Here is a 15471-nt window from a genome sequence, read left to right as displayed (position 1 = left end):
ATTTATTTAAAGGGAAAAAAGCGGTTCAGTTATTTTGTATTCAACTGCTTTAACACTATCTTTCGCTGAATATATTCATTTCCTCCCAAATTCTCCACGTCATTCTGCTCGTCCGATACAGCCTCGTCTAACAACTTCTGTTCGGACTGTTGCATAGGAGGGGTCCAAATACCTTTAGCGGGGACTTCAAACAGGGAAAAATAGTCAAGGATTTGTTTAGTCTATAAAATATATTATGGTGAAGGTGTTTACTTTCTCTTTGTCAAGGCTAAACGATTCACTTAAACTATCAACATCTGTAACGCTTTTCTGATGAGTCGATATAAGTTTGATGGCTTGACGCATTGTTAGTCTTCCTTCTGGAACCGACTCTGGAACAACGAAACCAAAGTCTTCACTGGGTGGAGGATAAGGGGAGATACTATCATACTTCTAACGTCTAATATAATAATACTATTAAAGTACAAACCTGCGGAAGCTTGCGCGTTGTTTTGCTAACGTATTCCGTGCCTTCGGGTAATATGCCTTTATTTAAGGACTTTGCTACTATCCCTAAAGAGTCAACATTTTTATCCAATTCTGGATTATGAGCTGATAGTTTCTCATATCGTTCGTCTACTATTGGAATGGTTCCCGAATGCTTAGGAGGAGCTTTGAAAACATTTTTGTTCACCTCCAGATGTTTCATAGCTCTGTCTTCGACGTTAAAATTTAATATAAGCCGACGGGCCGACGACATTACTTTTCCCATTTTGGTTGAGTATAATTTAATTAGCGCAGAAGGCCATACAACATACAATATTATTTTTAGCAACTGAAATAAAGAGTCTGGTGAACCATAATATATTTACAGAGTGTTTCAATTAAACATTGTAGTCCTCTAAAAAAATGTTCTAAATACTTGTGACTGGATGTGAAAGATGATGTATTTGTTATCCTTTATTGTGACGAGCTTAGTTCTTGCTTTTAGATGTTAGATAACAAATGGTTTTGGATAGAATAGGAAAATCTTCAGCTTAACGGGCTTCCGTATCCATTTGTACTGGATCACAACAGCCATTGTTGAACGAACTCTCCTGTCTAGTTTGTCACTTGGATCAATATGGTAACCGTAGGTGGAATCACCTTGTTAGACTACTTTGGGCTGCCTGATAAACCTATTTTCGTCCTGTGCATACTCACTCACAAAGGGAAAATGAATTAATTGAGAACTAAGTTGTTAGTTATGTCCATAACTAACCAATCAAATCGTAGCTCAGGCTCCCATCGCCTTAATCCGGTATGATGTGTCTGTGATCTATCCCTGTTACATGTGACCTACTGATTGAAAGACATTATTATCCCTTTATATTAGTGTAACTCATATTTTTATTCATTTCGGTAAGACACGCAATACTGATCGGTATGTTTGTGCGTTTCACCTAACGACTGTAATTCTTTAATTATTGTACTAATCTAATTGTTTTTATGCTTAGAAATAGATAAAGTTGAAAGCCAAGTTGTCTTTGTTCTGACTGTAGCTTTCACATAGACTCTGGGATCGTCAGTATCGCGTTTACAGTTCTAGTAGTACATCTGTAGGACAAATTAAATCCTAAATATGTGGCATATGTTGCTGGATATGTAAATTTAGGTAGTTCAATCAACCAGAATATACAGCAGTAATAAGTATTCAATGTATAATACGAGCGAGTGGACATAACTGGACTGGAATAATAGCAGTATTAGATAGCCTCGGAATCAAACCTCTTTGCAAGTTTTCTGGATTTACATCAGCATTGGTACTTAAAATTAACAACAGCTGTATTAGTGTGGGCGTAACACTTGCACTATAATACTCAGCAGATGTATCATACTGAAATAAATCCATGACTTTCCTAGACTGGTCTCGTCTATACCTCGTTGAAATGAAGTCACGCTGTTCAAAGTGTTAGCTATTTAGCGTGTCTCAAGTATGCATACGTCGGAGCTATGTTTCATAACACCGTAAAGCATTAGAGGAAAAAGAGTTTTATCTGGTTGTTACTAATACTTATTAATAGTTGCCGACCTTTCTTTTGAACTTCACCGGGAACCTGTCACTATAGTTGTTGAAAATCTGTTCGTGTATTCTATGGTTTCGTGCAGTCTATAGAAAACACTGCCTGCTTCCTCTTGAGAACGATACTATTTTGTTATTATGCAATGTATATATGTGATCTAGTTTCCATTTAATGCACTTTTAATGATGTAATTATCTGGGAAGTTTACCATTTGTAACCTATTGAAATTCCTTGTAAGAGTCCGTCTTCTTATATATGTCAGAAAACTTTGACGGCAGGGTTACTGTCAGGTCGCAAAAATTCAACAATTACATCCAAAAGGTTGTGCGCAGTCGATTGTAAATATTCAATCAAAGTTTTCTTATTCCATATGAAGATGAAATATCTTTTGTGGTCTCAGAAAACGCTTTTCTGCCCAAACGGAGTAATTTGGCCAACATATGGAACAACCAGTCGTGGTGCATCATACTTACTGTACTTGCGGGCTATCATATTATCTTTGATAGTTTTCCGTGTTGCAGCACTTCATATGAAAACCTTGTACATACATTAATGGAGACTAAAAATGTTTCGTAAATACTTCTTTGTCTGACAGCTAAGTGACTTAATTTGCCCCATTCACGTATAACATCCAAAACTAGTTCTAGTGGCAAATCCATTTTCAGAATGCTCCTTCGACCGACCGTTCTGTCGCAACATGCCGGATGTTAGCATTTGCGTACCACAACGAAAACATATGGTTATCAATGCCTACCTATGGTGAACTGAGCTTCAATAGTCTTCAAATCTGCAGCCGTAATTTGATTGACGGTCGGTAAGTTAACACATTTCTCCATCTATTGAAACGAAGGAAGTAGTACTGAATTCGAATTTCCTTTATCTTCCAGATCACGAATCATACATGAGCTATTACAAGAATGATTATGAAATATCTGTAATGACTTCGTCACACATTCTTTGCTCTCCAAAATTACGTAGAATGCTGATCGGTTATTCTAAAACGTTAACCTTGAATGCCACACGTAACTTGATGTTTTAACAGTTTTTTATTAAAGTTTAAACCTTGTGGTTTACACTCACGACTGAACTTGAATTTAAACACTACGAACATGTATTTTAACCTCATGTCCTTCGATAATTTATTTTAGACATGAATGTAATGCTATTGGTAGTCTTTCAAGGGATAACACTCTATTCTAATTGTTTGAATTCACTTGCTGCACTTTCAAATTCGACCCTGTTTTCGAAACTAATGGTGAGTAGTATACATTGGGAAGACTACTATATTTCCCGAACATGAGGCACCCCAAACATTAGTGAGCAAGTAAAAAAATAACAAACACCAAACGATTGTAGTAATAGTTTGATAATTGCAAAGTGTGTTACTGATATCTGAGGTGAGTGGTGGAAGTTTGAAACTCACGAACTTGGGGATATCTTGTTCAACTTCATTCAAAATAGGGATTTCCATGATGTTTGATTATCTTGAATTGTTAGATAATTCTCGTTGATATTACATTACTTTCTGGATCTGGTCACATCGTTGACAAAGTAGCAAAGCTATATAGAGGAATTAATTTCCAAGAACAGGTTACAAAGTAATAGTCTAGGTGAAGTGTAAAGTAGCAACGAGAGGCCAATATGCTAGGCTAAGGGATGGAAACTTTGGAGTGACATTGATTTTCACCGTGCCACCACAACTCTGGCCAAGTCAGTACGCTGTTAAAGCCGGTTGATTCGATTTGTCTTGAAAAGTCTCAATGATAGCCTATAAATTATCCAGTTTTCGCTGTACGAAGAATTATTTTCTGAATCGAACATAATATTCATAGCTCTGTCAAATGGTGTTTACACTATAAAGTTACCTTGATGAGCAGATAGAATGACGTTATCATTATCAGATGATACATTTTCAGCAAGTACAATTATCTTAGCAAGGATACCTAAGCAATCACACTAAAGTGATCAGCGGCAGTTCCGAGCAATCCTTAAGTGACTAACTCCAGCAACAAGTTATCAAGGAAAGAATTGGTATATGAATGTAAAAAATGAACAAACAGTGATACACAATATTGTGGAAGAATCCTCATGACGTGTGTTTATACCGAAGCTGAATGACTGGTAAATATCGAAGATCAGCGATGTTTACTAGCGTCCCCCTGGAAAAGATTTGGCATTACTAGGCCGATTGTAGACCACTATCGTATAACGTTATTTCTCGTAAACACCACTAAGTAGCAACCAACCACTGACTACTCCATTAACTAATGCCTGTCTCCTCGTTGCAATTCTTCACAAGCCGTGTTCAGCTCCTATGGTTTATCTGAAGTTCCTTCACTGATTAGTTTAATCCGACCTCCAAAAAGACATACATTAACCTCTCCCATAGCAAAAATATCTGTTTTTCAACGCCCTTTTTCTGTTAGTTTTGTTGCCTTTTGTGATGTTTAAGGGTATTTGAATTATAGTATAAACTAATAATCTCAGAAACAATGCAGTGTAATCAAGGAGTATTAAGTGAACACTAGCGAAGGTATTGTATTTGGAATTTGAGATCAAGCAGTCATAAATATCAAGGAGTAATTGATTCATATAAACACCACACTTTTCTTCACTCCTATATTCAAAATCACAAACATAAAATGCAAATGTGAAATTTCTGACGAATTTATATTTGTCTATATTACATTTTGTACGAAGTGCCTGTTGACTGACATGCCCGATGTAATATATTTCTATTTAAAAATAAATCGTAATAATTGACTAAAATAACAATGCTACTACAGTTAGTGAGTAAATGAATCCAAGAAACAAAGTTTTTAGTTTACGCAATGCTCAAACAACTGGGGACACATCTGTTCGCATATATTTATGTGAATGTGATGTTAAAAGTTCCTCTCAAATTTCCCTAACCCATCAGAACAAGTAAAAACGATGATAATTTATCGTCTACAAAATAGATTCACACCATTCTCTCGGGCATGATCGATATTTTACAGCACTAGTTTAAAGACAAGATACTTACTAGCAAGTGTTACGAAGTGTAAAAAATCAGCGGAAGTATATGATAGAATATTCATGCAGATATACCAACCAGTTAATAAAAGGGTTTGTTTTGTAGTATTGTACTGTGGTGTGAGCTACTGATATCAACATAAGTAGTATATATGGTGAGTAAGGAATAGAATATCTGACAGCAGAAGATTGAGAAGATCAAGAAGAGAAGAACAGAAATAAAAAGCAATTTGTGTGAAAATCCAGGAACAATGAAGCCTGAGGCAATTGAAGAACATTTTGCAAATAGTGTATCATAGCATGGTTTTTGTATTTTACCAAGTAACGTTGTAATTTGTGCTAAATACATAGTTGGTTGTCCTCACCTGTGTTCTCATTCACAACATTTGGTGTCGCTGCCAGGGTGAAGATCCCATGGCCGAAGGAATTTGAGGACGGAGATGTGATGAGCTTCCTGAAGTAGTTCGAAGCCGTGGCGGAGCTGGTGGGAGTGAAGGAGCCGAAGGCGAAGACGGTGGTGCTGGGGACGCTGCTGAGAGGCAGAGCGAAAGCTGTATATGACAGCCTGGACGGTGCGGGCGGTAAGACGACATGGGAGGCAGTCACGGAGAGGTTGATCGTGGAGTTCGATAGCCCAGTGGACAGAGAAGAAGCACTGCAGAAGTTCCGAGTGGCGAAGTTGCCGATCGATGGTGATCCGCTGGTGCTGGCCGTCGAGCTTACCAAGTTGCTGCGTCGCGCGCTGCCAAATCTGGATGAGGAGTCGGAGGCACAGTTGTTGGCGTCGCAGTTTATCGAGAGCGTGCCAGTTGCCGTTTCCCAGCAGCTGAGACTGGTACACGCCGCGCAACCTATGGATATCAGTGAGCTTGCAAAGGTGACGCGGCAGTTGATGACACGAACAGTAGCTCCGGTCGCGTGCGAAAGTCAGGAGATAAGCAGCATTGAGAAGAAGATTGAAGAACTGCAGCACGAGATTGCGGCATTACGAGTGATTCGTAAAAGGAATGATAAGTGTTTCGCATGTGGAGGGACAGGACACTGGAAGATAAACTGTCCAACACGACGAAAACGGAGATATTTTAGACGTTACGTGTTTCCTTCTTACTCTAGGGATCTGGGGGTTGTTGCATTAGTAGATAGAGGGGCAGTCTATGCAAGAGTGAACGTAAATGAACTAGATTTAGTGTGCCTAATCGATACAGGGGCAGCAGTTTCGTTAATAGGTAAAGAGCAATGTAAGAGATTCAAGCCGTGTAAAGTCGCAGTTCACACTATAGGAGGGCATATGTTAGAGGTATTAGGCGTGTCTAACAGTATCGTAAAAGTGGATGGTTCGGCGATAAGTTTCCCGTTCGTGGTAACCGCAAACCTGTCGAGACCAATATTAGGAGCAGATTTCCTAAGAGAAGTAAAAGCCATAGTTGACCTAAGAAGCGGTAAGGTGGTCACGAAGTACGGTTCATTCCCAATACATGAAAGTAGCGAGGTGGCTGAGGTTAGAGTGGCAACAGCCGTTCCGACGAAGAAACCAAACATCACCGAGTTGTGCAAAAAGTATGCGAAGCTGTTCACTGGAGAAGGAGAACCGTACGGATTTTGCGACAAAGTAAAGCACGAAATCCCGATAAAGAACGATGGAGGAAGTATATTCACAACACGTCGTGTCCCTGTGCACTTAGAGGCTGAAGTAAATCGACAGGTCCAAGAGATGCTGAAAGAAGGAATAATTGAGGAGGCGGACAGCCCATATAGCTCACCGGTACTCTTGGTAAAGAAACCGAATGGGAAATATAGATTTTGTGTTGATTTTAGAGAACTGAATAATATAACAGAACTAAAGCCGTGTGCAATGCCAACAGTAGTGGAAACATTAGATCGGCTGCAGAATGCCACAGTGTTTACAGTGTTGGATTTGCGGTCAGGTTATTGGCAGCTGCCTATAAAAGAGAGCGATCGAAGCAAAACAGCATTTACCATACGTGATAAACAATATCAATTTAGACGAATGCCGTTTGGATTGGCGGGTGCACCATTTACGTTCAGAAGATTAATGTCGCTACTGCTCAGGGATCTAGATAATGTCGAAGTGTATGGCGACGATGTAGTTGTATACAGCCAGACAGAAACAGATCATGTCAAGCATGTGGAAGCGGTCTTGAAGCGAATTGAAGAATTCGGACTTCGAATTAATAAGGACAAGTCACAGATGGCTAAAAGTAGCATCACGTTGTTGGGGCATAAAGTGGGAAATGGAGAAATAAGACCACTGCCGGAGAAAATTCTGACTATAAAGAACGTTGCAGTACCGAATTCGAAAAGGAAATTGAGACAGTTCCTGGGAAGGGCGGCGTTCTACAGTCGGTTCATCAAGAATTTCAACGAAATAGCAGCACCCCTTTATAAGTTGTTGAGTAACACTAAATTTTCGTGGACTGAAACCGCCCAACAAACGTTTAATCAAATCAAAAACGTGCTGGACGACCGCCAGATGACGCTAAGACTGCCCGAACTGGAGAAACCGTTTACAGTGACAACAGACGCAAGTGACCATGGTATAGGTGCCGTTTTAAGTCAGTCTAATAGAGTGGTGGAATATGCAAGTCGCGTTCTCACGCCTGCGGAACAGAAGTATTCAACGATCGAAAAGGAGTGTTTAGCGATTGTGTGGGCAGTAGACAAGTGGAGACCATATCTGTTAGGTAGACGATTTCACATCGAGACTGACCATAAACCTCTGCAGTGGCTACAAACAGCACGAGACCCACGTGGGAAGTTGGCGCGATGGATGATACGTCTGCAGGAGTATGACTTCAGTATCGGGCATGTTCCAGGGAAGGAAAATGTAATGGCGGACTACCTGTCAAGACCAGACATGGAAGCCGAGCTTCCATTGACAGCATACGCAGTGAACAGTATAGAGGGAGACCCACTAGAACTCGTCCGGCAACAGAAATCTGATCCTAAACTTCGAGAGGTAATCAGAGTGATAAGAGAGGGGGCAGATGTTGACAAACGAGCAATGGACAAGGAGGTAATAATGTTGCTTCGGCAAAAGGAAAGACTGAAAGTGAACACATATGGAGCTCTGGTCTGGCAGGATGATGACAAAAATTGGGTGGCTGTGATCCCGAAAGACTGGCGGCGTAAGATGATACACGAATGCCATCAGGTAGCGCACACAGGTATCGCAAGAACGACAGATTTACTACGGCAAAGTGCATACTGGCCAGGCATGAGAGACGATGTGGCCCAATATGTGTTGACGTGCCAGCAGTGCCAATTAATGAAAAGCGATAGATACATGCAACCGCCATTGCAGTCGGTCCCAGTAACCGCAGTCGGTGATCTATGGTCGGTAGATGTGATGGGACCATTTCCACAGACGGATAGCGGCAACCGATACTTACTAGTAATGACGGAACATGCTACACGATGGGTCGACGCTGTACCGATTGCCGACCAGCGGGCGAAAACAGTGACCGAAGTAATAATCCGGCACATTGTAGCGGGTCATGGAGTACCGAAGATGATACTAACCGACCAGGGTCCCTGTTTTGAAAGTGACGAGTTTAAGGCCCGTTTAAAGCAGTTCGGCATCAAGAGGATACGAACTACACCGTATCACCCTCAGACGAACGGGCTTACGGAAAGAAACAACCGGACATTAAAGGAATGGTTAGCATCTAAAGGAGGGAATTGGGAGAAAGAGTTACCACTAATTTTGCTGGCGCATCGTGCCTCCATCCAAGGAACAACCAAGAAATCACCTTTCCTACTTATGTATGGTAGACAGCCACGACTTCCAATGCATAGTAAAACGTGGCCACAGCAGCAGAAGTGGACAGCAACAAGATTAAGGAAAGAGAGGACGGAGGCAATAAAGAACGTGAAAAAGAAACAAATATCAGACATCAAGAAGGCGGAACAGCAGAGAAGAGCGTGGAAGCCTTTTAGAGTGGGGGACCTGGTAAAGTGTAGAGAACGGAGAGCTAACACTGAAGGAGGACCAGGGTCAGGAAAGCTGATCCCGAAATGGGAGGGACCGTACATTATCACGGAGAGACGCGGCCCAGTTTACACGATCCGGAGAGAAGACAAGCAGAAGCGTGTAAATGCCAGTCAACTACAGAGATGGTTTCAAGAACATCATGAGCACGAGTCACGAACAGCACCAAAGGAGACAATGGTACGCCGATCAGAAAGATTGCGAGAACAGCTTATTAAAAGGGGGGACGAGTGTGGTGTGAGCTACTGATATCAACATAAGTAGTATATATGGTGAGTAAGGAATAGAATATCTGACAGCAGAAGATTGAGAAGATCAAGAAGAGAAGAACAGAAATAAAAAGCAATTTGTGTGAAAATCCAGGAACAATGAAGCCTGAGGCAATTGAAGAACATTTTGCAAATAGTGTATCATAGCATGGTTTTTGTATTTTACCAAGTAACGTTGTAATTTGTGCTAAATACATAGTTGGTTGTCCTCACCTGTGTTCTCATTCACAACAGTACGACAATGCACGGAAAGCCTCGTCATTTGAAATCGTTCCTCGAGATTATTTTCATTATTTTTTCATTTTCTTGTATTAGTGTTGTAAAAAATCATTTTAAGTTTTCTCAGAAGTTTGATCATACGCTAGTTTTAATACTATTTACACAATGTTAGACATATTTGAACAAGTAGTGTAGTACTGAGATGATTTTCTACGTTAAACAAAAAATAAGAATGTAATGTTTAAGTATTTTAAGAAGCATGTTTGTGATATGGGATATGAACGAGCAATAATCTATGTATTACAAAAAGAGTTGAGAATAAATCATTAATTCATTAAGATTTGGTGAAAAGATAAGAGTTTCTTCAGCATTAGATAAGAATGATGCGATGTGAACCTTAATTATTATAACTGTCAATTTGCTAGGGTCATGTATACGTGGTTATGATAAACTGAATTTGAAACCTCAAGTTATCTCAGTCTGTAGGAGTTTAAAAACTTCCATAGTATTAATTAGAATGACATTTATAACATAAATATAACATATACAACATTTTTTCAATTAGATTTCCACTTAGTTTGCTCTAGCATGTAACAATTTTAATATGCATCTGTGAAATTATTAGACTATCCAGATTACATATATTCATATATTATCCTATATTAGACTAGAGCCTATCGAGTATCTAACTGAAAACAATACTGTAGTTCTAGTTCAGAACCTCAACAAATCCACTTTTATCAACATCCAATTACAGATTTCATGACAAAGCCCACTTATATAACTTCCTTACGTCTTCTTAGATTACTGTTGAAATAAAGCTTTCTTTGGTGGAAGACATGAATAAATGAATCGTTTCTAGGTCATCAGATAAAAGGTAAATATATCATGTTGAAAAAGTGAGCATACTTCATAATGAAAATGTAGATGTACAATAGGCTGATCACATTGGCTATATTTATTGGCTGAGAGCAGCGACAACCGAAGCAAACGTTTTTGCTACGTTTTGCAAAGAAATCTAAATCAAGATAGTCGTAGGAATGAACGCCCAGAAATCATGCACTCATCTGAAAAGACTTCTGTTTTAACTGTATCCTAATGGTATTACTAAAGGTCTAGCAACGATAGTTGTTTTGGACGGCCCATTTTCTTTCGATTAGACGTGTTGTAAATTGCCTTTTTGTTGTTGAATATCGTATTGAAACAGTTGCTTTACTCATTGTATAGTAGATTATATCATAACTATCCCTAAGTCTTTTGAGTATCTAAGCAGAGAGGTATAAAATGGGTTCAGTGATTGTTGCTTCCATGTTTCGAAAGTAAAATTTCTGCCCTAAACTCTCATGAACAGTCACACTTTCGATAAGTCAAACTAACAAACGATTTCTTTTGTGTAGGTACTAAAAACCTTCTGTAGTATTATTGCTTGGCTGCTAGCTAGGTGGTGTCCGTTCAAAGTATTGCTCCCTCTATTGTGGTTCTCAGTTTATACAAATGATAGGAACAAGTTGTCGGCGTTTGCATGAGATTGTCAGATCGGTTCACCATGACAAGTGGGGTGTTATAAGGCTTAACCGTTGGACCACTTTCAGGCTCCCTAACCATATTTCATGCAAAAGACCTTAAGATATAAGTGAAAATGGCAGTCGCAGATCACAATTAAGGGGACTAATGCACGGTATAAAACAGAACTGCCGAACACTTCACTTCCTTCAACACCAATAGATATAAGTTGCTCATAGCGGACGGCATTTTCGTGGCTTGAGTACCCATGTTCTCTTTGAGAATAAAGTGCAATGTAGTTAAGTATCCTCAGCCGCCGAACCAGAAATAATGAGCGAACAGTAACAGAGGAACCGCTGACTCAACAATCACAACAATTTCATCCACTGGCACAAGAATATAGGCAAGATGTCAATTACAACAGTCTAAATAGCAATAACAAGAAAAAATGTCGTGAAATGGTCTCATTAACCCCGAAGTCCGACCACATACTGCAAGTTCCAGACAAAAAAAGACCACAAATATGGAGATGAAGTCGCCAGAAAACGAAAATGTCAACATCAGAATACAAGATCAATGTTGTCAACACCTGAGTTCCTTTGACGGCAGCAATACTCTATTCATCAGGCACTTCCTGGGAAGTTCCATCATCATAATCTCTGTCGCAAATGACTCCAACACAACTCTTTGTGATACCTTAGATGTCGCTTCCTATCGGTATTGTGAAGGCAATAAAAAACAATCACTTTTAAGGTTCCTTTCTTGTAAGACTCCCAGACTTCTTCCGGGATAGTTCAAGGTGTTCTCAGTTTTTATCTAAGAACTTATCTGAAAAAAGGCTTTTGTGTGATGCCCCCTTATCTTGGGAATGAGGTTCCACTATAGAAATGTGTCCAAAGGAAAGCGACTAAAAAGGAGAAAAATTATACTCTACCTAGCTTGCAAAGGGGGTCCTAACTTACAACCAATCTGTTAAGGAAGTATTAGGAAAAACATGATCATGGTGTTTCATATTGAACAGATTTTTCCACACCCGGATATACCACTGATATGTTTTAGCAATAAGTCACATGTAAGAGGACATACACTCAAAATGGAACATGAAAAAGCTTACGTAATGACCCGTGCAAACATTTTCGTGGTTGTAGGCAGTACGCTATAGGACTCATTCTTAGAAGCTATAACAGTGGGACATCCCACTGAATCTCTAAAAATAACGTTCGACGAATAACCTAGTTCATCAGGTAGTGAGATTAATCGAAGAGTTACTGCTTGGCCATGTCTGTCACTAAATCTATTGCTTCCCCCTTGCGGAAGTTAGGAAACAAGAGTGATATCTCCCCGTAACCAGAAACGTGTTCCGATTACCCAGACATCGATCTGAAGTAAAACAGTCAACTAATTCTCCAAAGCATAGTTCCAACAGGAATCGAATTGTTGGCTAGTCTTTTGGTGGCCCAGTAGCTGACTCCATTTCGATCGTATGGATCGAACTTTACATCCTAGCTACCCTCGTATATAATCATCGACTGTGCTCGCGTTAGTGACTAACGGAATGAAGAGAGTCAAATACAAGAATGAATTTTGGATACGTAAATGTTATACAATCATTGATCCAGACATGTAATCAAGGAAACAAAGCTGAAAAAACGAAGAGGAGAGAACCGAGTGAAACAAAATGGAGCCCAGTAGAGACGATAAGTGAGCCAACTCGACCTAACCGAGAGTAACTCGATATTTATAGTCAAACAAAAGTAGGTTACAGATATGTGGTGGGTAGGGTAAACAATTAACACACACGCTCATATAAAAACAGTAAAAGTTAATTAGCGAATAACTGAAAAGGTCAAAATGTTGCTCAGGAAGAATAAATAGATCGGTCTGTCTGGAGGCTGGAATAATCCTTGTGGACTTGATGTAGTACTAGACACTACAGTCTTTCTTGGACCGTACGATAGCGATATAGACTTTTCTGTGCATCAAACAGTTTATCATACTTAAAAAATGTATCCACAGTCATTTTTGACTGACTTGATGGAGTATTGAAACTACAGCCTACAGGAAAGAAAGTAGGCGCCAACAGCGTTAAGACCGCAACACTTTTCTGTGACTGGGATCTTAATCTCTCTAAGGTTGGTGCTCTTCATGATCTCATAAAATTCAGAGGTAGAATTGACAAGCCGTCTGTCCCAAACTTATATTTATTTTGGTTTGGTTAGTTTAATGAAACATCGTCTCCATTGGCTTGCTTCATGAGTAACAATATTTCTTAAGAACAACAGCTTATAAACTGCGTAGCACTCCGACTTTTTGAGAGCTTCGGTTTCCTTAAATCTTTTGAAGTCCTGGCTTGTTATTTCTTGGGTTAGTGTGAACTCGTCTCCTAACCCGCCATAACGTTTCTTTTTCAAGTTAGCAAAAATGGGGGGATAAAGGAGACGACAGCGTTAATAAAGCGGAAAAGTAGATTTCCCCATTGAAGTCGGTTATTTAGGGGAAATGTCGATTTTTATATAAATTAATATATGTAATATCCCAGTCTCTCAACTTTGGAGAACCTTATGGGTTTTCCCTAAATTCATATGAAGATTTGTAAATTTCCCAAAAGTTCTGGGATGTTGGAGAAAACTCAAGATTTCTTCAAAGATTTTAGGGATTCTCCAGAATTTTAAGTTATTTTTGGAAACTTTCCCCGGGTCTGGGAATACCTTGGTTATTATTCTCAAGCATCAGCAGTCCATTGTCATAAGACAAAGTCGTTCAGCGGTTACGTCGTCGGTTACTACGTAGACCAGATTGAAAGCAAAAGTTTTTTCCTGCTTTTGCTGATTGCTCCGTGATTCTCCTACCTTGGTTTTTATGTCTTGTTTCACCTTTCCTCACCATATTCGCACTTTGCAGTGCTGTTACAATTTTACCTAGTGATTTTGAGTGCTGTTAGAGGTATAAGGGCAGTTATTACTTCCCGGTTGCCCACAACGTGGTAGGGTTCTTCTGGAGGTACCCGAAAACGAAATTGGGCTGAGGGTGGTCATAGTGACCTGAGGGCGTGGCTGCAGTGCCCAAGGGACAACTGCTTAAGGTCGATCACATACGACATTTTTGTGAGTAATTTTCGTGTTAACTCCGTACTTTTTGGGACCTTACCGCTGGAAACGAATATCCGTGAAATAAGGCGAGGTGCGCATTTTTTGGAGTCGACCTTTTCTAACCCCACTTCTCTTTGTGGGAAGGCAGCATCGCTGTTATGCTGGTTGTCTGAAGGAAACACCCTACTGCCGTCACATCCGTGTACGGTTAGCAGTAGGACTTAACCCTTGGACCTTGGATTTTCTGCCTTTAGTTTTGCCGCTCTTCAACCGACCTGTCTGGCATGGTAGGACCTTGAGGAACGATTGTTCCAGCCAGTGTAGCTTGGTTGGTTCATTCCAATAAGCAAGCCCGACCATCACGTGAAGGTAGCAGCAACGGTGGGGTACAATTGTGTATTCTCATCACATGTTCATCCACTAATCTATAACGATATATACTTTTCTTAAATGAGCTCTACATGGATGTTTTAGGAATGTCTAGTAATTTACGTTACAATGTAATTACGAGTGCTCATTATTGCTTCGTATGAAATTGTGTAGAGTATCTCGAACCTCTCAACCCCGTCGATGTTAAGTCAGTCACAATGAGCGTGTGATCTGTAACAAACATACCATATCGAGTAAAAAAATGTACGCAATGGGTTTACCCTTTTTATTCAGTTGGCTGATGATTTTGTCACCTAAATGCTTTCATATTAGAGTGTGATAGTCTCCAAATTTACAGTTCTACATTATAGTATCAAACTCACCTCTTTGCATTTTTTTTGTGTTTTTGTTTGTATATGCGCACCAAGTTATGCAATGGGATATATTCGGTTGAATCTCAGTAAATGACCTCGAATTTCTTAAGGCGAATAGCGAAAATATAATATATCAGTATGTGCCCTTTTATAGTAGTTCTTGCAGGGACTAATCCGTCTGTATTTTCACGTTTTGTATCGAGTACAGTTCATACTCCTATCTAGACCTACCATATTACTTCGTATTAATACGTGCTTGTTACAAATTATGTATGTCAGCAGGAGTATGGCATAAGGACGAGCCTAAAAAGACCTTGACCAATTTTCAGCCTTTTCTTAGCCGACTGGAAAAAGGCCATTGTCAATGCAATGTTTATGTGAAAAGGAAAATAGTGTTACAAAACACAAGTTTATTTCGTGTATTTAATGAATCCACTAACGTCTTTTACAGACTAGTCTGGATGTAGATCGGAGAAGCAGTGACTTGTCTTTTTGCATATAGTTTATTCGTATTTCTGAGCCCTTATAAAGACCTAAATAGATTTTTAAGAGTTCCTAAATTGTTCTTCTTTAGGGTTACGT

At 39.6% G+C, this 15471-nt stretch overlaps 1 protein-coding gene across 1 annotated transcript; it reads right to left on the bottom strand.

Moving 5' to 3' along the window:
• Positions 1–29: 29 nt before the first annotated feature.
• Positions 30–751, bottom strand: Smp_047570 (putative hormone-regulated proliferation-associated 20 kDa protein short form; the record flags this gene model as incomplete). The annotated part of the gene is made up of 3 exons (XM_018795572.1): positions 30–221; positions 253–432; positions 470–751. The coding sequence occupies 3 exons, from the start codon at positions 749–751 to the stop codon at positions 30–32; spliced, it is 654 nt and encodes a 217-aa protein (XP_018649872.1).
• Positions 752–15471: the final 14720 nt, after the last annotated feature.

This window comes from Schistosoma mansoni, chromosome 2 (assembly GCF_000237925.1).
Source record: "Schistosoma mansoni strain Puerto Rico chromosome 2, complete genome".
Classification (NCBI taxonomy): domain Eukaryota; kingdom Metazoa; phylum Platyhelminthes; class Trematoda; order Strigeidida; family Schistosomatidae; genus Schistosoma; species Schistosoma mansoni.
Note: the sequence above shows the minus strand (reverse complement) of the source record. Positions and strands in the feature narration are given on the sequence as shown.